This window comes from Dendropsophus ebraccatus, chromosome 11 (assembly GCF_027789765.1).
Source record: "Dendropsophus ebraccatus isolate aDenEbr1 chromosome 11, aDenEbr1.pat, whole genome shotgun sequence".
Taxonomy (NCBI): Eukaryota; Metazoa; Chordata; class Amphibia; order Anura; family Hylidae; genus Dendropsophus; species Dendropsophus ebraccatus.
In genome coordinates this window covers 39,883,396-39,909,931 of record NC_091464.1, presented here as the reverse complement: position 1 = coordinate 39,909,931, position 26,536 = coordinate 39,883,396, and the positions used below count along the sequence as shown (strand labels likewise).

The 26,536-nt window shown below is 42.5% G+C and overlaps 1 protein-coding gene and 1 long non-coding RNA gene across 2 annotated transcripts in view; both read right to left on the bottom strand.

Annotated features, from left to right (window-relative positions):
• SMS (spermine synthase) overlaps positions 1–26,536 on the bottom strand; it is a 105,087-nt gene that overhangs the window by 62,257 nt on the left and 16,294 nt on the right. Inside the window, exons 2-5 of the mRNA XM_069945140.1 lie at positions 25,106–25,226; positions 7,992–8,076; positions 5,819–5,883; positions 2,344–2,519 (exon numbers count right to left, since the gene is read on the bottom strand). Coding sequence (XP_069801241.1) covers positions 2,344–2,519; positions 5,819–5,883; positions 7,992–8,076; positions 25,106–25,226 — 447 coding nt within the window. The remainder of the gene's footprint in view (positions 1–2,343; positions 2,520–5,818; positions 5,884–7,991; positions 8,077–25,105; positions 25,227–26,536) is intronic.
• On the bottom strand, positions 17,477–18,942 carry LOC138767562 (uncharacterized). Its single transcript, XR_011358813.1, has 2 exons — positions 18,864–18,942; positions 17,477–17,572 (listed from the first exon to the last, which is right to left on the bottom strand). It is a non-coding gene; the product is annotated as an uncharacterized lncRNA (long non-coding RNA).

The window sequence follows — 26,536 nt, the reverse complement described above, 5'->3', positions numbered from 1 at the left end:
GTAGCAGAGCTGCGTTGGTGGTGACAGTGTAGCAGAGCTGAGTTGGCGGGGACGCCGGTGTAGCAGAGCTGAGTTGGCGGGGACGCCGGTGTAGCAGAGCTGAGTTGGCGGGGACGCCGGTGTAGCAGAGCTGAGTTGGCGGGGACGCCGGTGTAGCAGAGCTGAGTTGGCGGGGACGCCGGTGTAGCAGAGCTGAGTTGGCGGGGACGCCGGTGTAGCAGAGCTGAGTTGGCGGGGACGCCGGTGTAGCAGAGCTGAGTTGGCGGGGACGCCGGTGTAGCAGAGCTGAGTTGACGGGGACGCCGGTGTAGCAGAGCTGAGTTGGCGGGGACGCCGGTGTAGCAGAGCTGAGTTGGCGGGGACACCGGTGTAGCAGAGCTGAGTTGGCGGGGACGCCGGTGTAGCAGAGCTGAGTTGGCGGGGACGCCGGTGTAGCAGAGCTGAGTTGGCGGGGACGCCGGTGTAGCAGAGCTGAGTTGGCGGGGACGCCGGTGTAGCAGAGCTGAGTTGGCGGGGACGCCGGTGTAGCAGAGCTGAGTTGGCGGGGACGCCGGTGTAGCAGAGCTGAGTTGGCGATGATGCGGGCGATTGCGAGGGGCGGAGCTTGTCGCAGGGTGGCGGAGCTTGCCGCGGGTGATCGCGGGGGCGGAGCTAGTTGCGGGCGATCGCGGGGGGCGGAGCAAGTTGCGGGCGATTGCGGGGGGGAGCTAGCCGAGGGCGCTTGCGGGGGCGGAGCTAGTCGCGGGCGATTGCGGGGGGCGGAGCTAGTCACGGGCGATTGCGGGGGGATCAAGTCGCGGGCGATTGTGGGGGGCGGAGCTAGTCGCGGGCGATTGCGGGGGCGGAGCTAGTTGTGGGCGGTTGCGGAGCTAGTCATGGGCGATTGCGGGAGGCGGGGCTTGTCGTGGGCGATTGCGGGAGGGCGGAGCTTGCCGTGGGGGGGGGGTGCCGTGGGTGAGTGCGGAGGCTATGCTGCGGGTTAGTGAGGGATGCCGCGGGTGATGGGGAGGGGCGGTTGGTTGTGGGGCGGGGCGCTGTGTGCTGCGGGTGAGTGCTGGACGGTGTGCCCGGGAGGCTCTGGACACAGGGGGTGAGCTCTGGGCTGGGGGTGACCGGGTGGCTGATGTTAGAGAGGGACACAGTCACAGCTGCGCTGATCACTGTCTCCCTCTGTAACAGCAGCCACCCCATCAGTGTTCTCAGTCACTTCACTGTGCTGGGACTGAGGACACGTGATGCCGACACGGAGGGTGGGGGCCAGGAGCAGGGAGCGTGTCTGGTTGGACTGAGGTCTGATGATTCTATGCAATCCATGGAGGTGAATGCAGCTAGGTAACAGCAAAACTGTGCAGAATCCATAATAACTTTATATTGGAAAGATGGAAAGCTACGGGTGGGCAGCGTATTAATGCAAAAATAATTTTGGGGGGAATACCCCTTTAAAGGGGTACGCCGGAGAAAATCTTTTTCTTTCAAATCAACTGGTCTCAAAAAGTAATACAGATTTGTAATTTACGTCTATTTAAAAATCTCAAATCTTTTAGTACAACTGCTGTATGTCCTGCAGAAAATGTTGTTTTCTGTTCAGTCTGACACAGTGCTCTCTGCTGACATCTCTGTCCCAGGCAGTAGCAAATCCCCACAGAAAACTTCTCCTACTCTGGACAGTTCCTGACATGGACAGAGGTGGCAGCAGAGAGCACTGTGTCAGACTGAAAACAAAACACTATTTACTTTAGGACATACAGCAGCTGATAAGTATGGGAAGGCTTGAGATTTTTTTTTTAAACAGAAGTTAATTACAAATCTATATAACACACTAGAGAGGGTCCTGGCATTACTCTCAAGCAGGGCTATAGTAAATAACAAAATGGATGTAAGCCGGACTGTATGTCTATATGCTACCAGGGTGCCCTTCATATGCAGTCAGCAAGCATAAAGCAATAAAGGAGACAAGGGCTAAAGGCACTCACCGGAGTAGATGCAAAATTTCTTCTTTATTTTTCATGTGGTTAAAACGGCACAGCATGCCGAGCTCTTTTAACCACATGAAAAATAAAGAAGTAATTTTGTATCTACTCCGGTGAGTGCCTATAGCCCTTGTCTCCTTTATTGATAAATCTATATAACTTTCAGAAACCAGTTGATTTGAAAGAAAAAGATATCCCCCAGAGTACCCCTTTAAAGTTATTGTAATAATACAATGTGAAAGCAGATAATTATCAATAATAAAAGCATTGTCCCTCAATGCTGGTGGTTTTAGGTACCCTTACTTTATAGGTGATGTAATTGTGAGATATTCTACATAAGATGGAGTTCTCCTCCAAGTGTTTGATCACTTACTAACATCTCCATTGAGGATGAGAATGTTTCCAAACTGCTTAGAGTGGAGAATTTTGATGTTCTGATAAGGTGAGTCTTTACTGTAAACTAATTCATCTATGTCGTACTCCACCAAGCGTCCGTCAGCCGTGGGCCAGTATCTGTCAACCTTTGCTCCCCGAACAATGGCTGGCAATCTAAGGGAGAAAAGGAAACAGAGTAATCCATAATTTATCCAAGGTAGGAAACAGGTTTTACATTTTACTCCTATAAATGTTGGTGCCGATCCCCGGTGGTCTGGAAGAGTTGAGATTTTTAAATAGAAGTAAACTACAAATCTATATAACTTTTTGACACCAGTTGATTTGAAATAATGCACGTAAGTTACTGCCATGCATATGTGCCCTTGAAAGAAAACCTATGACAAAATATGATATAGTAACTTAAATCTAAAAAGATATAACTAATTCTAGTAAGCCACAGAAGCAAAAAAGAATAAAGTTAATGATTTGTTTGTTCTTAACATATGGTAAGATAAAATGGTTCGCCAGGGGACGTGTAACCTATCTATAGAAGAAAGATACTGAAGTTAAAGAGATTCCTTGTGAAATTAAATTTTAATTGTTAGCCTTATGGTGCTTTGAAAATATAAGCATGGCTGCCTCGCAAGCTTCAAACCACAGTATCTGAAAATTCAAAGGAGTCACAGCTCATAGCACAGTAAGAAGATGAGCCAAGGCACAGTTTATCTAGCCTTGTAAGATGGGGATGGGAATGAACTACATGGCATGGTAATAACAGCAGATGTAGAATATTAACATAATAAGGTTTATTTCTATAGCGCCATCATGTTCCACAGCACCTTACAATTCGGAGGGCATTCACCAGTGGAGTACTCTTTTTTTCTGTTTTAACCGGATCCTGACATCATTTGAATGTAGCTAGTATTCCCAAGACAACCCCTTTAATCTCCAGGTAACATTTATGAAACATATAAACAATTAAAAAAAATACATTGCAAAGGTGTTTATAGCCTTTAAAAGGAATCTGTCATCCACTTTCATGTTGCCTGGACCACAAGTCATCAGGACAGTCCCCAGAGCTTCTATCTGCCCACTAGCCTTGATAAATAGATCTCTCCCTAAACTCCACATAGAGATTGAGCTCTCAATCAATGCTGGCACTGGGGACCGCCCTAATGACTCGGGCAGCATGAAAGTGATGACAGGTTCCCTTTAAACACTGTGTACCTTTGTTATCTATCTATCTCTATCTATCATCTGCACAAGCTGTGATTTCTGTTTCTTACCATAAACCACAATGCTCTGCCTGATCTGTTGCATAAGGACTATCACCAGTGCCTGAAGTACCTCAGCAATGATCAGGTTTTGTCATTTTGATAGGAGAAACATGCAGTATTACTGGATATTCAAATGAAGCCTCTGACACCGTTATTTGAGGCCTGAGCTAAAAGAAAGTAAAATGGCCTCTGTGTTCTGTCCGTCTCTCATGTAATAATGTGTGGTGAGACTGTTTCCCTGCACTACAATATATTGTGCGACAGATTTATCACCTGCGTCTCTGGTGCATGCCACTAAAAATACACAAGTTTTAAAAATCTGCACTATTTCCGTGGTGTAAGCCCCGCAGGGAGGCTCGGCAAGGCCTTCACCTAATTTATCATGGTTTACAGGCAGAAATCTACAACTACTCTGGAGCAGGGGTAGATTTTGGAACCCACTGTGCGCCTTAAGTGGACTGCATGGGGGCGAGTACACTGATCTTAATATATGTCCCCCTGTGAGTCTCATTCACAAGCAACTCAAAGTATAAGGATCATATATATGTTAAATGGGTACTGTTCTTAAATTTTTTTTTGCATGTTTTAACAGAGGCACTGATATCTAACATAGTTGTAATTCAGTTTATTTTTTTTTTTAAATAAATAAATAAATAAATAAAAATAGTTTTCTGTGTGTTAATGAAAGTTGTTATCAATACATGTTTGTATATGACAATTGTAGGGCTTGTTGCCATGCCACACTTCCTCTATTTGCTCTAAGCCCTGCAGTTGTCAAAGACAAACATACAGTATATTGACAACAATCAGGAAAGCAGAAACGGTGACACCTAGTGGCCAATGTTATAACTTTCAATAACAAGTACAAAACAACTTTTTTTTTAATGATGTCAATTACAAATATGTTACATATTGATAGCTCAAAATATTGATGATTCAAAATATACAATTTTAATGCAAATGTAACCAACATGTTAAAACATATAATATATTACCTGTCTGTTAATATATTACCTGTTTGGTGGGCTGTGTAGTAAGCTTACCCGAGAAAAGAATATGCAGCGTTCCTTGCTGTACACTAATGAACACAGTGTACATGGTGCTATCAGATAAGTTGATGCCTGCTTTTAAACAAGGCAAGTGACATTTAACTCTTCATTCTATGGCCTCCCTTCCCTGCTTGTGCACGCTTTGCAGGGTTGGCGGTCGCTGACCGACACAGTGTGGAGATAGTTTAGGGATCCATGTAAACCAAGAGACCGGCACATGGTATATGGGGCAATATGGTTTGATCAAATCATATACCAACATCCTGGCGTTGGTTTTTAAATGTGGCTGAGAGGCATTAGTGACAGCCAAAGGTGTGATGTGCAACAGCTCCTTTCTCTCCATGTTGTATTTTACTTTTCTCCCTTTTCTGAGCAGTTGGCACTCCTCCTTGTAAGACCCACATGACATAAATTAGCAGAAGGCACCTGTGTAAACATGTCAAGTGCCTCCTAACTTTCCAATTCTACCTGCAGGAGCTATGGTGAGTGCAAGATCATATTCACACTTGTGTTGTTTAGCAGTAGCTTTCTTCACCGGTGGTGCCTGCCGGGTTTTGGGGGGGCCCTTTGGCTTTGGTTCTGTGACATTGGGGTTGCAGGGCCATTCTATGGCCTCCCTTCCCTGCTTGTGCACGCTTTGTGGGGTTGGCGGTCACTGACCGACACAGTGTGGAGATAGTGTAGGGACATGTGAACCAGGAAACCAGCATGTGGTACATGGGGCAATATGGTTTGATCAAATTATATACCAACATCCTGGCATTGGTTTTTAAATGTGGCCGAAAGGAATTAGTGTCAGCCAAAGGTGTGATGTGCAACAGCTCCTTTCTCTCCATGTCACACTTAACTCTTGTATGTAACATTTGATCTGAAATGCAACTGTTCTGCAAACTTAGGACGGTAAACCCTTTAAAGCAAATACAAATACAAAGTTATGTGATAAAAATTAAACTGATCTCCATGATCCAAATCTTGCTCCATCCAGACATATAAAGGGAAAAGATGTTTAAATGTAATTTACCAAACTACCACTGGAGGGCAGCAAAGGACTACATTTATATGGGCACAAAGCTATGGTAAAATAAATGTCACCTCTCACATTGGCGTCTGCACCACTACAGTGTGACCTTAATGGGGGGAAAATTACCTTTTCACTTGTGAGATACTGTTGTGCAAAATTTCTCTCATTTTCTTCTCCACCTCGTCAAGTAGCTGAAGAAAGAATGTGGATAATCAAATATATATACATTTTCTATAGCATAATAAGGCTTTTAATATTAGCTACATATAACAGAACAGCAATGCCTAGGCTTGTTTACATGGGCAAAAAAATAATCACTTTTCTCTCATAAGATATATGACAAACGTTCTAGCATCCACCTGTGCTATTGATTTAAGTTGATTTGTTATGTTTGTTAAAACAATTGAGTCAATTTTGACTGATGATAGACGGTGGAATTCTTTTTTAATAGTCTGACTTATGGGCAGAACCAGACATTTTTGTGTATAGCAGCAAAGTCTTTTTCCTATCATAGCTTCCACTTGGTTTGTTTGGACTTGTTTTGTGCTTGAGACATTTTGCAAAACACAGTAACGTGTCCTTAAGGCTGGGTTCACACTGCGTTTTTGTTTTTGTGTCCGTCAAAAAAAAAAGTCAATGGAAAAACGGATCAAAACGGTTGCACACAACTGCATCCGTTTTTGCAATCAGTTTTTCATCCATTTTTTTCAAAAAACGGATTGCAAAAACGCAGTGTGAACCCAGCCTAATGACACGGCAATATATACGGTAATCTAATGATCAATAATAATCCTATGTCTAGTGGGACATTTCTTCCTGTACTAATCCAGGTAACTGTGTAAGTAATAGCAAAAGGTTCAAGCTTTCTGTTGAAGGTTTTAACACATTTGACAGCAAAGCAAGCAACTTACAGTCAAACCACTAGAACATGATAGTACCCTTACAGATCCCACTAGAACATGATAGTACCCTTACAGATCCCATTAGGTGTCATATCATAGAGGGATTAGAGCACTAAAAAGTGTATGTTCGCCATCTGGATATCTATGTATCTGATTATGACAACAACATATGAGGGGCGCTCCCATACAACCTGATCATGTAAAAGAGAGTGAGCATGGTCACCAAGAAACCTGACCCAGAAACTACATACATCCCATAGCATCACAAATTGTTACAGGGAGCTTGCAGCATTCTCTTTCTCATAGCTATAGCATAGGGCATAGGCATGGTCTTGTCTGAGGCTCTAGCACAAATGTTTCCTCATGATAAAGAAAGTTGTAAGCAACCTTATTCTTACGTTGCAGTAATTTTCCAAAATTAAGAAGACCTTAAAGGGAATGTACCATAAGTACATTGATTTTTTTTTTTTTTTACATGAATAAACTGGTAGTGGCGTGAGGATTGTGGTGCTGTGGTCCTTTTTTTGAACCGCCTCCTGGTTGCTGTGCACGGCGCCAGTCTATTACCAAGCACCGTCCAGGCAAGAAGCACTGGGGGCTGGCCCACCAGCCCCCAGTGTAACGATCTGCCCTCCCCTCTGAGACACGGCTCCACTGATTCTAATGGAGCCACGTCACAGAGGGGAGGGGAGATCCTCACTTTGGGGTGCCGCCGCCGCCACTGGTCTATTCATGTAAAAAACAGAAAAGCAATGTACTAGTGGTATATTCGCTTTAAAGAGAAGCTATCAGCAGGTTAGACAATCTAACCTGCTGATACGTCCCTTTTGTGCATGGGGTGAATTTCTTACCTTCATCCTCAGCACCATTTTCATGCAGTTTGTAGTTATATTCTTAGGTAAATATGGTATGGAGCACTGGGGGCAGGACTACCGCCCCCAGAGCACCGATTTAGCCCCCGGGCGGTTGTAATCCCGCCCCCAATGCTTCAAATCCCATATTAGCCTAAGGATATAACTACAAGCTACAGTGTCAAGGATCAAGGTAAGAAACTTAACTTCATACTCAGCGTCCAGTGTGCAAAAGGGAGATATGAACCCTTTAAAACTAAAGTTACATAGTAACTAGATTTCTCGTGTGAACTGCACATAAATTGTAGCTGCAATGTGATTTGTCATTTCTTATTAAGCAAATTGCTTCATGTTACATATGATGCTTTTATGTTAAGTGAGTGTTACAGTGAAGCATAGGGGTTGGGGGAATTCAACAGACTAGAAAATCTAATTCCATGCCTCATTGTTAATTGAAAGTGAGTGTATGGAATCCATGTTTCCATGAACAATGACGTGTTTTGTATAGGGATGTGCTGCTATATATATGGGGCATTATACACTCACCTTCTGGTCATCCTTGTTCGGCTCATCAAGGCTTTGCAAATCAACCAGCACTAGGCCATGAGGATAGATTCTCACAGTAGCAAAACTAGAAGAGAAACACAAGGGACCATGACTGACAAATGTAATCTTTATTATGCTTTAGCCTGAAAAGAATCATCAGAGTTTGCTCAAAAGTTAAACATTTTCTATGTATTATGACTACCTGTTTCATTTACCCAATGTGGGATGGAAACTAAAATATATGTGATATTTATTCAGATAAAAGACAGCAATATTACCATGCTGTGTATAAAGACAGACTGAATGCCTTTTGTGATTTTCCAAAACCTCTACAGACTGATAAACTTTTTGCGTTGTAAATGTCTCCCTATGTGTCAGCAGAACACAGTCATAGCACATACTGACCATATTTTGTCAATAGAGAGAGTAGAACAGCTGTTGGGTAACAACCACCTGGATGCTATCTCTGAACTTAACCCCCTTTAAAAAAAAAAATAAAAAAAAAAATTCCTTCCCAGTAAAGCATACCTGAACTTTCAGGTGACTTTTTAGAATAAGTTGCATTTTTTGTACATAAAGAATAAGATTCACACTGCCTTTTCCTGTCTATTTAACGTATATGTTAAAAGGAAAAAAACACATGTAAAAACAGATGGTAAAAAAAGATAGACAAATTTGGTCAGCTCTCCTAGAACACCTTTCACACTAGGCAGGAGCACGTTGCTATGGCTGAGTTGCAAATACACAAAGTTGCAAACACACAAAAACACAGAAAAATGCCACAGCTCACCGCAATGGCAAGAAACAGACCCACTACAGACATGAAAATAGTTAAAAGCAGCCCCCCCAACTGCCAAAAAAAAACTTCCATAAAAATAATGGGGCTTTTGGTTACCACTTGAAAATGGTGTAAACTGCCCCACCACGTTACGGTGGCCTGTCTGTAGTGGGTCTGTATCTTGCCATTGCGGCGAGCTGTTGCATTTTTCTGTGTTTTTGTGTGTTGGTAAAAAAAGATGTTTATATGCCATACAGCAGAATCCTGATTATGAATCAGGTTTTTTTTACGTATACAAAAATGGTGTTGACCATGTTTTTCTGTAAGTTAAAGGGGAACTCCACATAAGGAAAACAGTTTTTCTATTAAAAGTACATTAAAAACTATATAGATGTGTCTATACAATGTATTACCATATCTGTGCGGTTCTGACACACTGGTAGCTGATTGACATCCAGGAAGTGAAGAAAAATGGCCTCTGTGCCAATCTCTGTGCTCTTACTGCTCTCACACCATAGGAGACCAATATTCCATGCCTCTGTGTCACATTGTGTGTGTTTGCTGAGCACAGGCTGATGATGCAGACAGGGGGCAGGGCGTGATAACGCAGGAGGCTTCGCTGGATCCCCTAGTCTTCTGAGTGATTCACCATCTCTTACCGGCCTCTTTAGCTTTTAGCCTAACGCTGAGCAGGCAAGGAGTGACAGAAGCAGCTGCTGCAACTTCACTGATTGTGCAAAAGTCTACAGTGAAATTCGGGCTGTGTTTACACATGCTGGAGATTCGTTGCAGTACTGAAGCCTCTTCACAAAAATGATGCAGTAACACAATACCCCGTTTCGCGTCCATTATTTTCAATTAAATGGACTGCAAAAACGCAGCGTGAACCTACCCTAAGAGTATTTCTGACCGTTATTTATGATCTGTCAGTTCTCCTAAACCAGGGCTGTGGAGTCGGTAAGCCGCAGCTCCGACTCCAACTCCGACTCCTAAATTTTATCAGGACCGACTTTGACTCCGACTCCTGCTCCTTCATAAATGGCCGGTCATATACCAGGGGAGTTATTTGTCACACTGGCTCAGCAGCTTCTCCCTAATGTCCTACATGATCCTGGGGTGACTTCTGAGGGAATAAAGGAATACTGTATATAAAGCAGCTTCTGCTCTTCGTGTGCAGTGGATGCAGCCAGTCTCCAGCCTCCATGTCCTGAACTACTCACAACCAGACTAGATGGAGCAGGTGGTCTTTTCCTGCTGACAGTCTTCTATGTTTCTGACTAAATATTAACCATACTTAAAGAAGCACTGCTAACAATGCCAGATACCTGTAATATAGAGGTCAGCCATAGTGATATACAGGGGGTCACACATAGTGGGAATTTTTTTTTTCTGACTCCACTCCAGCCAAAACTAGCTCCGACTCTGACTCCACAGCCCTGCCCTAAAAACGGCTTCAGAGAGGCCAGAGACTAACTGCTACTGTCTCCCATACACTGCACACACAGTGGAGGAGATCCTGTTTCCCTATACCTCTATCACACACTCTGAGAAGCAGCAGCATCATGGAGAAAATTATAGAGCAGTATGAGAGTAGGTTCTAAATCAAGCACAAGATAAAGTTCTAGCCTTTCTGTGCCTCTCTCCAGCAGCTTACTCCTCCTTTCACTAGCTTCTTTATAGACTTCTATGGGCAGCATGTAAAATTATTCCTCAGAGTGCTGATGATCCATCTTGTCTTTTTAATCGGATTCTGGAGTTTCCAAAATGTGTGGTGCGTGGTTAATGAAAACTGTGCTCAGATCTTTGTGTGCTTAGTAGCTGGAATGAGGTGTGAATTGTTTTGTTTGCTTCTCTCCTTCCACCTAAACTTGGGTGCGTCTTATCAAGTGCATAAAATAAATCTTTTGAACTTTTCTTAAAAAACAATGTAACTTATCATTGCCATCTATTAAGATCCCCACATTCCGTAACTATTTTCAGCTCAACAGGAACAATAAAACAATAGGTAAAAATGTCATTCCCTGGGAAAAAAAAAAACTAAAGAAAAATCAGCTGACTGTAAACAGTGCTCCACTAATACAGCAGCAGGGCCCTCGACATCAGGACACCAGTCTGAGATTTACAACACCTATCAATATGAGGATGTTCACAGGATGGTCCTGACATAGCCAGGTATTCGGGAAATACACCACACAGACCTCAGTCAATGTCTCTGCAACATTTCAGAAAATGTAATAAATGACTACAACACTTCACACATTCAGTGTGAAAACAAAATGCTGCAAAGTAAGTGCACTGCCCACTATAGCCTATGCCGGAGGGAGGGGTCTTTGCAGGAGTAAGCTGGGAGGGGTCTTTGCAGGAGTAAGCTGGGAGAGTCTGTGCTATAGGCACACTCTCTGGCCAGAGAAAACACTGCTCAGTGCTGGTCTGTGAACTTCTGAAGGTTTGCTACAGTGAGGTAGGATTTTAGGATCTCAATTCTAGTGTGTAAGGGAAAGAAGAGTCTAGTCTGCATCCACACTGCAGCTGAGTATAGGGAAAGCAGACACAAAGATGGAGTTTGCAGGGTGGTAACTATGGGGGGGGCATAAACTAGTAATAGAAAGGCCAGATATAGTCCTGCTCCGCATACACACACAGGAGAACGCATACTGAAAAGTCACCTGAAATGACAGTTACACTTTGCGGCTATATTCACACAGTATATTTGCTCAGTATTTTGCAACCAAAACCAGGAGTGGATGGAAAACACAAAGGTTATGTTCGCACACTGTTGAAATTTGGTGGATGGTCGTCATTAAAAGGAGAAGTCTAGCGAAAATTTTTATAAAAGCATTACAAACAGTTATACAAATTACCAATATATACTTATTACGGGAAATGCTTATAAAGTACTTTTTTTTCCTGCACTTACTACTGAATGAAGGCTTCACTTCCTGGATAACACGGTGATGTCACGACCCGACTCCCAGAGCTGTGCGGGCTGTGGCTGCTGGAGAGGATGATGGCAGAGGATTTTGTTAGGATCTAGAGATGAGCGAGCCGGGTTCGGGTTCGAGTCCATCCAAACCTGAGCGTTCGGCATTTGATTAGCAGGAGCTGGTGAAGTTGGATAAAGCTCTAAGGTTGTCTGGAAAACATGGATATAGCCAATGACTATATCCATGTTTTCCACATAGCCTTAGGGCTTTATCCAAGTTCAGCAGCCACCCCTAATCAAATGCCGAAAGTTTGGGTTCGGAACGACTCGAGGTTCGCTCATCTCTATTAGGATCTTCTATATACCTATCTGACCTTAAGTTGCACAAATTGTGAAGGTCTAAGAGCTCTGCCATATGCGTAACTACTATTAAGGCAGCTTCACACAGGACAGATCGCAACGGAAATCCTGTTGCGAGTTCCTATGTAAATACATACAGTGGTGCCTTGGATTACGAGCATAATTCGTTCCGAGACTGTGCTTGTAATCTAAATCACTCTTAAACCAAAGGAAATTTTCCCATAAGAAATCACTGATATGCAGACAATTAGTTCTACTTCCCCAAAAATAAAGATTTTTTTTTATTCTGAATAGCATGTAGAACATATGAAACAAACAATGAGAAGTAGCTAAATATGTGATATTATAAGTTACTGTACAGTATAGAAATCAGCATGTGGAGTATAATGTACAGTAAGTGCATAAACCTGAAAAACAGCAGCAGTTTGTACATGCAGAATGGAGATGCAGATACCCACAATGCAGCAGTGTAGTACAACAGGCTAGAATAGAGAAGCAGGGCTGCTGTCAGAGGTCTGTGTGGTCACCTGACAGCAGAGGGGAAGGGGTGTGTGTGTTCAGCATGGACCAATCAGGAAGTGAGAATCACAGAGCTGTGCAGGAGGACAGTGACAGAAACGTTATATACAGCAGTTTGAATGTCTCAGTGTAATTGCAGGCACCATTATAGCAGCAGTGTGTATAGCTGAGTGTGAGTTTAGGCACATTATAGCAGCAGTGTGTATAGCTGAGTGTAAGTGCAAGCACATTATAGCAGCTGTGTGTTATAGCAGCAATGTGTATAGCTGAGTGTAAATGCAGGCACATTATAGCAGCAGTGTGTGTAGCTGATTGTGAGTGCAGGCACATTATAGCAGGAATGGAGAGGAGAGGATGGGAAACACAAGGGCGTGCAGAGACTGTAGGGAGCATGAAGGAATGAGCAGGACAGATGTGGGCACATAATGCAGTGCTCTCTGTCCAAGGAGAGAGGGGTTACAGCTATGAAGAGATTACCTCCACAGTCCTGTCCCCTGATATAAGCCCCAGCCTGAAGTGGATCTGCTATGTTTTGAAGGCAAGGGATCCTGGGTACAGGATACAGCACTGTAGACCAACCTGTGAAGGCCTTGCCCCTTCCCCACTCCCGCTCACACCGAGCAAAGGGAGATCTTAAACCAAAGTGATGCTCTTAAACAAAGTTACTATTTTGAAAAACTGTGAGCTCTTCTTGCAAAACGCTCTTAATCCAAGTTACTCTTAAACCAAAGTACTGCTGTACTTGCAGCGGATCTTCCAGAGCGCTGCGAGTATGTTAATTACCTGCCCCCTTAACCCACACGATGCCGGCGCATACATCACCTGTCCTCAATCCAGCTTGCGGCACGGACTCCCAGCTTGCTGCTCTCCCGCCCAGCCAATGCGTTGCCCAGTCGCAGCCACCAATTGGATGGGCGGGAGAGCAGGAAGCCGGAGGCCTGTGCAGTAAGCCGGATTGAGGATGGGTAATGTATGTGCAGACGGAGTGTGGGTTAAGGGTCCGGGTGATTTAAATACTCGCAGCACTCTGGAAGATCTGCTGCAAGTATGTATTCACATAGGAACAGACAGGACCTTGGATCGCAACAGATCTTTTTCCAAAACTCACAGCGAGTTTCCCACTGCAATCCATCATGTGTGAAGCTGCCCTCAAAATGTATTTTGGTTTCTCGACCACCACTGGTGGCCTCAAAAAGTGGGACCTGCATCTAGACCAGTGCTTCTCAAACATTTTCTACTGGAGCCTCACCCAACAGACCAAAGCAATGCCTGGGCCTCACCAGACTGACTAGGAGGAAGCATGGGCCTCAACATCTGTGATGGAAGCTCATGTAAATACTGAAAATAATGTTATGTATGCTTATCATCAGTCTCGTAAACTCTATATACCGATAAAACAAGTACAAAATAACCTAATAATGATTCTAAAATAGAGATTGTTACAGCCAGGGAAAGGACTGTGAAGATCGTAGTTACTTTTGTGAATACTGCCTCAACAGCAACTAGGGGGCGCCTCACTGGTGAAGCCCGTTTACCATTTAAGAAGCATTGATCTAGAGGACATTTATGGCATATTCTCTGAGTGTCCTCCAAATGAGTATAGGCTTTTAATATTGCAATAAATTACATATAAAGCAATTAAAAAAAATGATAAGAAGTAAACTTTATAGGAAAAAGGTGTGGGGTTATGCTGGTCTACAGTAATACTACACCAGCGTACAGACAAGCCGGATCTATGAGATGCAAGGCTCTACATAAATGCATCTAAGTCTGCCTGTCCGCCCTCATTGAAACCTACATCTCAGAGGTGCCGTAGATTTCAGCTAAAATCTAAGCCACTGCCCCGTTCCTGTCCTCTAGATGTGAATGGAGGCCATATAGCAGCAGGCCCTTAATTTGTAATTATAATTAGTATTAAAAATAAATAAATAAATAAATAAATGAAACTTATTTTTTGTTTATTTAGTTGTTTTTTTTTTGGGGGGGGGATTGTTTAATGAAATGGGGAAAAGCCCAACCTCTTTACATTACAGTCACCTTGGCATAAGTTTGTGAATAGCTTTTTGGGAGAATAACACATTTCTGGTCCGTTAAGATGACAATGTGCATGCTAATCACATTCCTCTCGTTTTTGACATTCTGCCACTGGGAGGTTTAATTAAGACCAAGTCCAATAAAATCACAGCGGTATTAATGGAAGGCCCCGGGCGGGATTTAATAAGCAGCTCACTGCCAGGCTGGGCACTGTATTTGGGTAACAAAAGGAGTGAAAGGGAATTCTATAAACATCTTACTACAACTGGTAAGAACTCCTGGATATTCTGAGATCAGGTTTTCCCTAAATATAACTAGAAATTACTAAATGATAACATTTAAGACTAAAGCCAAGGTGAAGAAAGGCATGACACTCCATACATTCACCGAAGGGCATAGAATCACATGTTAATAACGCCACTGCCGACATGAGCTGACACTGACACCTTGTCCACATAAGCTGGAGGGGCCATCAGTGCTATTGTTTACCATGCTGGAGCCCATTACAAGTCAATTGTGTCTATTGATGGTTAAGGGAATTCACGGTACAGCAGATCCGGCTGAGTGTTGGGGCTTCTTATATGAACGGAAGCCACAAAGCAAGTGTGAATAGAGCCTAAAAATGTTTTTCTGATCTAAAATGGTTCTAAAAAAGCTTTTTCACACTGAACTGAATAGGAGAGTCAAGCAATTACCAGAAATTAAGAATAAAAAAAACAGTCAATCTGCCCCCCCCCCCCCCCCCCAAAAAAAAAAATAAAAAAAATAAAAAAGGTTGACAGCAGGTCGTATGCAGTGATGTAGCTACCATGAGGGTCGACCATGCAAATGCTACAGGGCCCATGTGACAGTGGGGCTCACCCCATTAAATCAAGGTTTGCCTCTATGATTTTAGCTATGGCTGCTACTGGACAGCGACTCACAGCAGTTCGCATCAGCCCCCACCAGCAGGTGCAGTTTTTTGTTTGTTTTTTTGCTACCAGGCTTCATGAATCCATATTGTATGTAAAATATGTAAAAAAAAAGTAAAATGCCAGTGGTGTACTTGACCAACATAAAAAGATACATACTAGACAATTTAACACCCAATTATTCTCCTTCTCTTCTATATATACACACAGCCCACTCTTTCTATATATACACACAGCCCACCCCCTTCACTTTCTATCAGTATAGATGCAATCCAATCTAGCATGTAATCCTCATGAATCTAGGATCAAGCAGAGCTGATCGGTGTGGTGGTATGGTTAATATGACAGAAGGCAGATTTACTTGATCCTATAACTTTGTTCCTGCCATCCTATTTTGTGAACACCAGACTGACAGTAAGGCTACGAGCACACGTAGCACAAGTGGCCGAATTCCGCCATTTTTGCTACGTGTGAATGTAGCCTAAAAGATGGACGTTTACGTCACTCGTTCATTTCTTTACAAGCAGCCACAAGTTTACAGATGATGGGTAAAAGAAGTCTGTGCCAAGTGCCAGTATGGAGGCTATGTCTACACAGTGACCAAGTGCAATAGTCTATAGATTAGTATAATGAGCAAAACTAATTACATAGATTAAATGCTGCAAATAACACAACCTAGTGAATACAGTGGTGCCTTGGATTAGGAGCATAATTTGTTCCGGTACTGTGCTTGTAATCCAAATCCACTCCTAAACAAAAGCAAATTTTCCAATAAGAAATCACTGAAATGCAGACAATTTGTTCCCCACCCCAAAAATAATGATTTTTTTTTTTTTTTTAATTCTGAATAACATGTAGAACAGATGAAACAAACAATAAGAAATAGCTGAATATGTGATATTATTAGTTACTGTACAATATAGCAACCAGCATGTGGAGTATAACGCATAGTAAGTGCATAAACCTGTAAATACAGCAGCAGTTTGTAGATACAGGATGGAACTGCAGATCCCCATAATGCAGGAGAGTAGTACAACAGGCTAGAATAGAGAAGCAGGGCTGCTGTCAGAGGTCTGTGTGGTCACATGACAGCAACGGGGAAGGGGTGTGTGTTCCGCATGGACCAATCAGGAAGTGAGAATCACAGATCTGTGCAGGAGGACAGTGACAGAAACCTCTCTATATAGCAGCATGAATATCACATTATAGCAGGAATGGAGATGATAGGAAACACAAGGGCTGACAGAGACTGCTGGGAGCATGAAGGAATGAGCAGGGCAGATGTGGGCACAGTGTAGAAGCACTGTCCGGGGAGAGAGGGGTTACAGCTATGGAGAGATTACCTACACAATCCTGTCTCCTGATACAAGCCTCAGCCTGAAGTGGATCTGCTATGATTTGGAAGGTGAGGGAGACTTCCTGGGTACAGTGCTATGGACTCTGCTATGCAGACCATGCCTCTCTCTCCCTTACTCTCCCACCCAGTTCAGGGAGCTCTTAAACCAAAGCAATGCTCTTAAACCAAGTCACAATTTTGAAAAACTGTGAGCTCTTCTTGCCAAACGCTCTTAATCCAAGGTACCACTGTAGTTGCATAATGGTCAGTACAACAGTAGCCATGATGTTAATTGTTTAGATCTCAAAGGTTTTGGTACAATGCACAATGTGCCTAATCTCCTCCTCCAAACACTAGCATAATGTAGATGTGAGCCACAATTTTTATCACATGGCACATTTGCAAAAAGTTTTAAAATTGATCACTTTACAAAGTATCCAGCCTTAGGCTAGGTTCACACCAGCATTTTACCCTCTGCCACAATTCCATTTCTCTTTTCAGTTTTGATAACAGAGATGTTGTGCTCGAATTTCATTAAATCCATTAGGGTTTTTTTTTTTGGACAAGAATAAAATTTGTTCATGTACAAATTTTTTGTCTCTCCAAAAAAAAAGATCACGGATGGAAAACGCACATCCATTTTTTTTTTTTTTACATTACGATGGATCTAATAGAAGGTGTTCCTGTTTACGTTGTTATCCGCCATCATCAGCTTTTTCGCTGAAACCAGAAAGAAAAATAAATTGATATGCAAACTGATGCAAATGGATGTACAAAAGTCAGTTTTTTAAAAGCAAAAATGAAATTAGTTTGCTCATTAATTTCTGCTTATACTTTCATTTAATATGGACAGATCCATTTATGAATGAGACAAATGCAGGTGTGAACCTAGCCCTAGCTTTGTGCCTTGCTGCTACATGTGTTGTGCAGAGCTCTTGATATGGCTGATATACACACATATACGGCATTATAAGTTAACCTTTGGCATGCTCACATTAGTTTTTAGTGCTCACAATAATAATGTACAAGTAATGGTCTACCTTAAGAGTATGCTCACATAGGTCAGCTTCACAGAAATCTCTGTGACTTCCCTATTCATCTGAACAGATCTTGCGGAAAAGCATGCACATATGTAATGGATTTTCAGTCACAGCAACTTCTTCACAAATCTGCTCTTTGTAAGCATACCCTAAGGCAACTGTGTACAAATCTATACAGATTGAAAATGTTGTTCTGATTAATAATACAATTTATCTCAGGGATAAGGCTTAAAGCGACTCTGTACCCACAATCTGACCCCCCCCAAACCGCTTGTACCTTTAGATAGAAGCGTTTAATCCAAGATCTGTCCTGGGGTCCGTTCGGCAAGTGATGCAGTTATTAGCCTAAAAAACAACTTTTAAACTGGCAGCCTGCCCCTGTTCCTCCTCATCACTAGGAATGCCCCAGGCAGATTTTCTACTATTCCTCACCTGTGTCAGCACGGCACATGGGCTGGATCGTTAGGGCACCTGTGCAATGTTCAGACAGGAGAAAATGATCTAGGGGCATTCCTAATGTTGAAGAGGGTGGGGAGGAGGGAATGCATAAATGCCTAATGCATAAACAATATAAGCCCCGGCCGTTTGGCACAGGGCTGCAAGTTTAAAAGTTGTTTTTTAGGACAATAACTGCATCAGCTGCCAAACGGACCCCAGGACAGATCTTGGATTAAAAGCGTCTATCTGAAGGTACAAGTGGTTTGGGAGGGACAGATTGCGGGTACAGAGTCGCTTTAAAATTTGGTTGAGAGCTTCAGATCTATTGCTTGCCTTCATGCAGTCATAGTTAAATGACACAACTCTGATGCCTGGATTTGCCAATAGGGGTGACAACTCCTATCTATAACCTATTAGAACATATAGACAACAGTGATCCATTTTGGACCCCCTTCTATATGCAGACTCAAGACGCTCATGTATTACATAGCCATTCATTCATTTGGATGACCACCATATAATACTACACTTACCCTACAGGGGCCATTGGCTGGCCCTGAAAATGTCTGATGTTTTGATGTTTTCTAGAGGATTGCCCTATTATTTCTTCTCTAAACAGATAACAACTCCTAATCGACAAAAAAAAAACCTATATTCAGCTCTCATTGAGCTCAATAACAATAAATCTTTAGTAAAATCCTAATCCCTTTGAGGGAACTGCAGACGGCTAGAATTAGAACTCTAAATTAACTCTATGGGGAAATTTATTAAGACTGGCGTCTTACACGGCAGTCCTAACTAATCCCCTAAATGCATGTTGGATTTAGGTACAGTAGATGTGCAAGCCACTATATGAATCCAGATGCATCTGAGCTACATGGGCACCCGCAATGGCATCTAGGCAAGCTTGGAGCTGATGTAGAAATCAGCTGTAATGTCCACCTGACCATCCACAGTGCTTCTATGCACAGCTGTAACTCCTCCAACCTGCCCACCTAATGACGGGGCAGCAGACCCAGCAAAAAGTCACACATCTTTGCGTAGATGGGTTGTCTGCACAAAAATTTGTTATTTTTGGCTGGACCTGCATCTGACACAGCATTAAGAGATCCCCCCATGTATGTGATATGGAAGGAAGGTAATTTTGAGCTCTAAATTAAGAAAACTGAAGTTCCATAAATTCCATATATGTGTGTGTGTGTGTGTGTGTGTGTGTGTATATATATATATAAAGCAATTAGGCTTGCATGCAGCTGCTTGATCATGGAAACCTATTGTGTGAAACTTCTGCTTTATGGTTCTTGTGGAGTGGGGGATGTAACAGAAAATATACTTTTTATGCATTTCCCACTAGCACCCCTAATTCTGTGAATATGAATTTTATACCGCTTCAAGGTACTTTAGACAGTCATACCTTAGGTTGGGGTCACATTGCGTTTTTGCAATCCGTTTAACGTATTAGTTTTATGGAAAAAACAGATGCAAATGTTTGTCTGTTTGGAACCGTTTTTCCATTGATTTCCATTAGAAAGAAAAAAAACAGATCAAAACGGATGCATTTTTTTTCAACGGACACAAAAGTAGGGTCCAATATTGAAGCAGGGCAGGAAAATTAACAGGCCGACTCATGTGAGTAAAAGCAATACAAATAGATGAAAGATATCCTCCAGCTCCAAAAATCGTACGAACACACACACACACACATATACATATACACACAGATATATACATATACTCACTTACACACAGCAGTTACAGCTCTGAGTCTTCCCCTCTTCCTCTCTACAGTAAGGTTGAGGACCTGCAAATCATGTGACTCCTTCTCCTCTCTCCATCTCTGTATGCAGACCCTGCCATGCCTACCCACCAGTAAGTATTACAGAAGCTGGGAGGAGGGGAGGCTGAAGTTCCAGGCCCCCAAGTGTGATGGGTGGGCCCGACTATAGTACACACTATTCCCTGGTTAGCCAGTTCAGGACAAATAGTCCTTGATGGCTATCCAGGGACATTACAGGGCTGGGCAGGTCACGGGACCCACTGATGGGATGGGCCCCATAGCAACCACTACTGCTGCTGTGGCGGTAGTTCTGTCCCTTTGGAGTACTCCTTTAAGATACAGAAACTATGGTAGGATAAGGGGTTAATTCTGTGTCTTGTTTGAATCCATTAACCTTGATATAAAACACGAAGATACTGCACCTCATGTTTCTCTGAACATTTCTTGTCTTTTGTACTTGCTTTATGTGATTTATTTATTTATTTTTTTAAATTTTTAAGCAGGACGACTAGAGCCCATTCTGGTTAAATTATAGACTCCAATTATCCAATGAATTATTTTTGGCATATAGAGCATTATCTTGCTGCAGGAACAAAGCTAAAAGCACATTATATAATGCAATCTGTTAAATGGTTCATTGACAGATGTATTCAAGGAAATTGTTCAAAAATGGAAAACAACCAAAGTGAGAAATACCCCAGAGCTTTCCATGACCTAGAAAGCAGATCCTGACCATCCTGAGGTTGGAGCACGGGGAAGCAATAAATGACACATTCATTAGAGCTTGTTAATCCCTTCATTATTTCTAGAGCATCAGCAAACCAAGCAGCATAATCACATGCTAGAGGGTTCACTACAGGAAGAGAAAGCTGGCACAACGAGACAGTATGGCCGCACTGGTTTTACCCATACATTTAGTGGTCTATTTATTTAGGATAGCAGCACCAGAAAATGGCATCATTTCATTACTTTGTATGGGTCAATCCACTTTCTATACTCCAGAGGCTATTTAGTAACTGTGGGTGCGGCACAAGATCGCATGCACTGCATGTATAGCCGCTAATGAAAGTGGACGGAGAAGCAGTGCGACCCGTTTTCATAGCCACATAGGGGATCTATACTCCATTACTGCCCCATGTAGATGACACTTCGATCAGCCATGGAACAAACACTCATTCATTAGCTGCCTACATGTTTATGCAGACCTAAAAAATCAACAGCATCTCCCCGTGTAAATGGATCATGCGCTGCAGACTATGAGGCCGTGTTCACACATGGCATTTATTTTGCGCTAATGATGTATTTTTGCTGTGGTTTTGGCCCAAACTGCACAATTACTGTGAAATAGCGCTATTTTTACACAATTCCATCAAAATTGCTGCGATTGCACAATTTACAGCAAAATAGCAGCAAAAACCCACAATTAACGCAAAATAAATGCAACGTGTCAACACAGCCTGATGGAAGTAAATAGCCAATCAAATGATTCATTGATTGGGTGATCAATCACTGTCAATTATTAGAATGTACAAAGGGTGCATTTAACGTACCCCCAAAGGGTGCTTTTAAAGAGACGCTTAGGGCCATATTACACAGCACCATAAACAAGCACCGATCTGCTACCTCTCCTTCCCAGTGTCTTTTAGTGTTCTCCTCACTCCCCACAGCCACGATACAACTGCAAGGCGGTCTCTGAAGTTACAAGCTGCTCAGCCATGGCCATGGTGGTCCTGTCCCCGCCAGTGATTGGCTGAGAAGCCAGTGACCTCAGAGAGCGGCTCTGAAGTTGTACAGGTGGCTGCGGTGAGCGAGGAGAGTCCAGGAAGACACCAGGGAACATGGAGGAGAAACATACAGAGTTTATTATTTTCTTAACAGATTCATCAACTGTCGGAGGCCGATGATTCTAGGTAAGGACCTAAAGACAAGATCTTTGTCTTTATTACACAAAGCGATGATCTGCCGAATCGGCCTGAGTCGGCAGATTATTGCTCCGTGTAATAGGGGCCTTAGACAATTAGATTAGAGTGCTTTATAGGTAAGAGTTAAAAAGTCAGTGCTAACCAGGATGACAGAGATATCTATTAGAAGTGTATGTGTACAACATCTGTATCCGATTTCTACTACTAATGGTGCCTTAACACAGAGATTTATCTGACAGATCTTTGAAGCCAAAGCCAGGAATGGATTTGAAAAGAGGAGAAATCTCAGTCTTTCCTAAATCTCTCTGTGTAAAGGCACCTTTAAATTTTAATCATAGCAAAATATCTGTATACACTTGGAGTTTAGGCATTAACATTTTTATAAGATCAGATCACAGGAACATTCATCATACCGGAGATTCATATTTGCATTCATTTGAATGAGGCAGATGCTGGTCCCAGACAACTTGAATGCAGTCTGATAAACACTGGACGGTAATATAACTATATGGGATGCAGGGGTTACCATCGGACACATGCACTGGTGCCACTAAAGGGCCAAATGGTGTCACACCTTGTGCTACATGAAAAGACAATGCAATATTATTAAACGGTACCTGTCATTCAATGACCCTGCCTGGTTTTGTTACATTAACCCTTTAAAGTGGTAACAAGGTAATTTTAGTGTCCTCACTACTGGTATTGAGCCCCTGTGATTTCCGAGCTGGGCTGTCTGCCAGACACTAACAACACACACAGGGACTTCCTTTCCATTACTTGTCTGGCGAATCACAGCATCTACTAATCCCTACTATGCCATGGCACTGTGCTGGGGGATAATTTACAGTACAATACTACAGTAGAGGGACAAGGGGTTACTGATGCATTGGCATATTGCAAGGTGCTATGTGAGCAGAAATGAATAAAGCAGCACCATTACAGCAAGAAAGGGCTTGCAGTACGGCTGCTGCTGCAGTCAATGATGATGACTAGTTAGGCCCCGTTCCCACTGAGCAAAACTAGTGAAATTCCGCGGCAGAATTGTCCGCCGCAGAATGCCGCTAGCCTCCCGCTCATAATTGGAGTCTATGGGAGGCGCGCGCTCCTGCCCTGTCTGCGCTGAAGAATGAACATGTTCATTCTTCAGCGCGGACAGGGCAGGAGCGCGCGCCTCCCATAGACTCCCATTATGAGCGGGAGGCTAACGGCATTCCGCGGTGGACAATTCCTCCGCGGAATTCCGCTAGTTTTGCTCAGTGGGAACGGGGCCTTAAAAGGAGGTAAGAAAGAAAATTACATTCTGAAGGCAACAGCGCGTACATACAGAGCTGAGAAAGAAGCCTTGATTTACCTTTCATTCCCAGTGTGGATTATCTAGAGGAGGCAGACAGGCTTATAGATTGTAAGTACACAGTCAGCTGCTCAGTTAGTCAGACATAAAACAGAAGCCTTGATTTAAAGTGGTTGTCTTTATTTTATTTTATTTTTTTCAAATCAACTGATATCAGAAAGTTATATAGATTTGTAATTTACTTCTATTAAAAAAATCTAAAGCCTTTACATACTTATTAGCTGCTGTATGTCCTGCAGGAAGTGTTGTTTTATTTTCAGTCTGACACAGTGCTCTCTGCTGACATCTCTGGCCGAGACAGGAACTGTACAGAGCAGGAGAGGTTTGTCTATGGGGATTTATAAAAAACCGAGACAGAGTTCCTGTCTCGGCCAGAGATGTCAGCAGAGAGCACTGTGTCAGACTGAAAATAAAACATCATTTCCTGCAGGACATATAGCAGTTGATAAGTATGGGAAGACCTGAGATTTTTTTTATAGAAGTAAATTACAAATCTATATAACTTTCTGACACCAGTTGATCTGAAAGAAAAAGATTTTCGCTGGACAACCCCTTTAAGTTTTTAAGCACAGTGTGGTCCCTCTGGAGAACAGAACAAATCTTTTGGAGGAGGTTGACAGGCTTAAGATGTATGAACACAGTTCAGACTTTCTCTGCTACATAATACTAGCTAAGCACCACCCCGACTTCCCATGATCCTTCTTGTTGTCTCTGCTGCTAGAGATGGAAATCTTCTAACTACAAGCAGTGGACAGCGGTTTGGAGAGAAGTGAAACACCTACTGGCCAACACTTTTTTCTAGGGTAAGGAATCATTTTATATAAATTAGGTGATTTGCAAATATGTTAGAAATTGCGGGAAAAAAACAAGTGTTTGTGGACAGGTTAATTTTGTATTTGGTTATCCACCCCACAGAATGCACTCTCATGCTGGTTTCACTTTAGTTGCAATGCATTTGATGTTTCTGATGGGCTGAAGGTCATTTACATATTAATCCTGTATTGTTGAGCAGAACACTGGCCTTGGCTGGCTATAATTTAGCATGGGACCTGGGTTACTATCAGGCATATGTCTAGGGAACTGCAGTTTATTACTTCATAACCTCTGTCAGCACTGTATCAGGTATAGAACTGTGGATCCCGGCAGGTAGGTGCTAGGAGAAAAAAATTACCATACCTTTACTTTGCTTTTATCCCACCAGCACCTATCACATATGCACATACAACAAGTCAAATGGTGGAATTGGCAACAGCAGCGGCTCTAGTTGTAAGGGGAGGGAGATTAGACAGCTGTCCAGACTGTATGTCCATCCCGGAGTTTATGTTCTCACAGTATCACTATCTCTTATTGATATAAAATTAGACGTGACTGAGGCCACTTTCACATGAGCAGCTATATTAAATCTTTTGTTGACCATTATACGGAGCTATTGATAATCTAAGGAACTATTCAAGTGGGTGCAGAAATTTGTGTATATTTTACTCTCATCAATTTTATCCATAAAGAGGGATTAAAATACCAATGCAACTGTATGTATTGCATTAGTATCTTACCAGTATTTCATGTGTATTGGAATTTCATGCCTAGAAGTAGGTTCTCCACAATATAAATAAGAATATGACCATATTTTTGATCTGTATTACGACACCACAACTTGTAAGTGTCAACTTTTAAGTGTAAGCATGTAATCTGAGGGTACAATCTGTTACACCTTTGCTTTCTTACCTCCCGTTTTTGGCTGTGTATGTGGCCAGGTAGCCATGGTCTTCCCAGCTATGTACAGTCTCTGTCATTTCATGGTTTTGAAATACGGGTTGCAGCTCCTTGATAATGGCACCTCCGTCTGCTACAATAGTGACAAGAGAATAACACAATTCAGTTTTTGAAAGATAATTCTTACAAAAAATCCCTATATTTATGCACTTTTGGCCATGAATTCATTTTCAGAAACAATGTAATGCAAACAATGAGCCCTCCGTAAAAAAAAAAGTTACAAAGGTCAGAATATGGGAAAAATTTTTACTATTATACTAATACATAAACATTATATCAATTGTGTACCACTGTAATCATAAGGACCTGCAGAATGAAGATAACATATCAGTTTTACAGCAAAGTGAATGGCGTAAAAATGAAATGCTTCAAAAGTTGCAAAAATTCCTTTTTTGTTCATATTCAGACCCCATTTTTTTCTGTTTCACGGTCTATTTATTTTCAGATAAAATGAAGGATGTCTTTACTGAAATTACTGCACAGTATATTATTTGTAGACTACAGAGCATGTGCATGCTCCATAGTCCATGATGTTCATGAGCTGCTGCTCTATCAGTCTACCTGCCAATGGTCAACAGCTTTCTGCAAATACACAGTAACAGGGAGGGAGCTGTCAATCAGTAGCAGTAGGCCAAGTTAGCCCCCGGCCTATAAATACATGCGCTTCATTTTGTTTTGAGAAGGCAAAGGAACAGTACACAAACACACTTCAAAGGTCTCCAAAACAGATCTACATATTCAATGCAGGTTGCAAAGACAAAAACTGTTTTTGCAGTCCCCTATGAGAAAACAGGCTTTGTCCTTAAAGAGAACCTGTCACACTGGTAATGCTGTCTGATCTGCAGGCATGATGTTACACAGCAGGATGAGCTGAGAAGACTGATATATGAGAATTTGTCATTCATACTGTGGTTCAATATTGCACTTGAATGTTTTAGATCATCCAATTACATTAAAGTGGTCTTCCAGGGAAAACCTATCCATGATTGGTGGGGTATTGATACCCACAAATGTGCCAACCAGCTGATCAGCAGGGATGTTGGCATCCTTCCAATCAGCTTTGGATGCCCTATCCAGTGGCTAGGACATCAATTGCTTTTTCCTGAAAATCCCTTTAATTTTACACAAAGATAACTTCCAAAGTAACCACCAAATGCTGTTTAATGGCAGGGAATCCCGGCTTAATTAAGGGGATTCCCTGCTCCTGTACTGCAGGGAGGGGTGCGCTAAGGACCCCTCCTTACTGTACAGCCCCAGGGGGTTAGTAGTGATGCTGCTGCATCACTACTTAACCCTTTACACTCCGTGGACCGGGTGCACAGCACCTGACTCATGGAGCAAACTCGCTCCACATTATGGGTGGTGAAATAGACCACCTCTGGT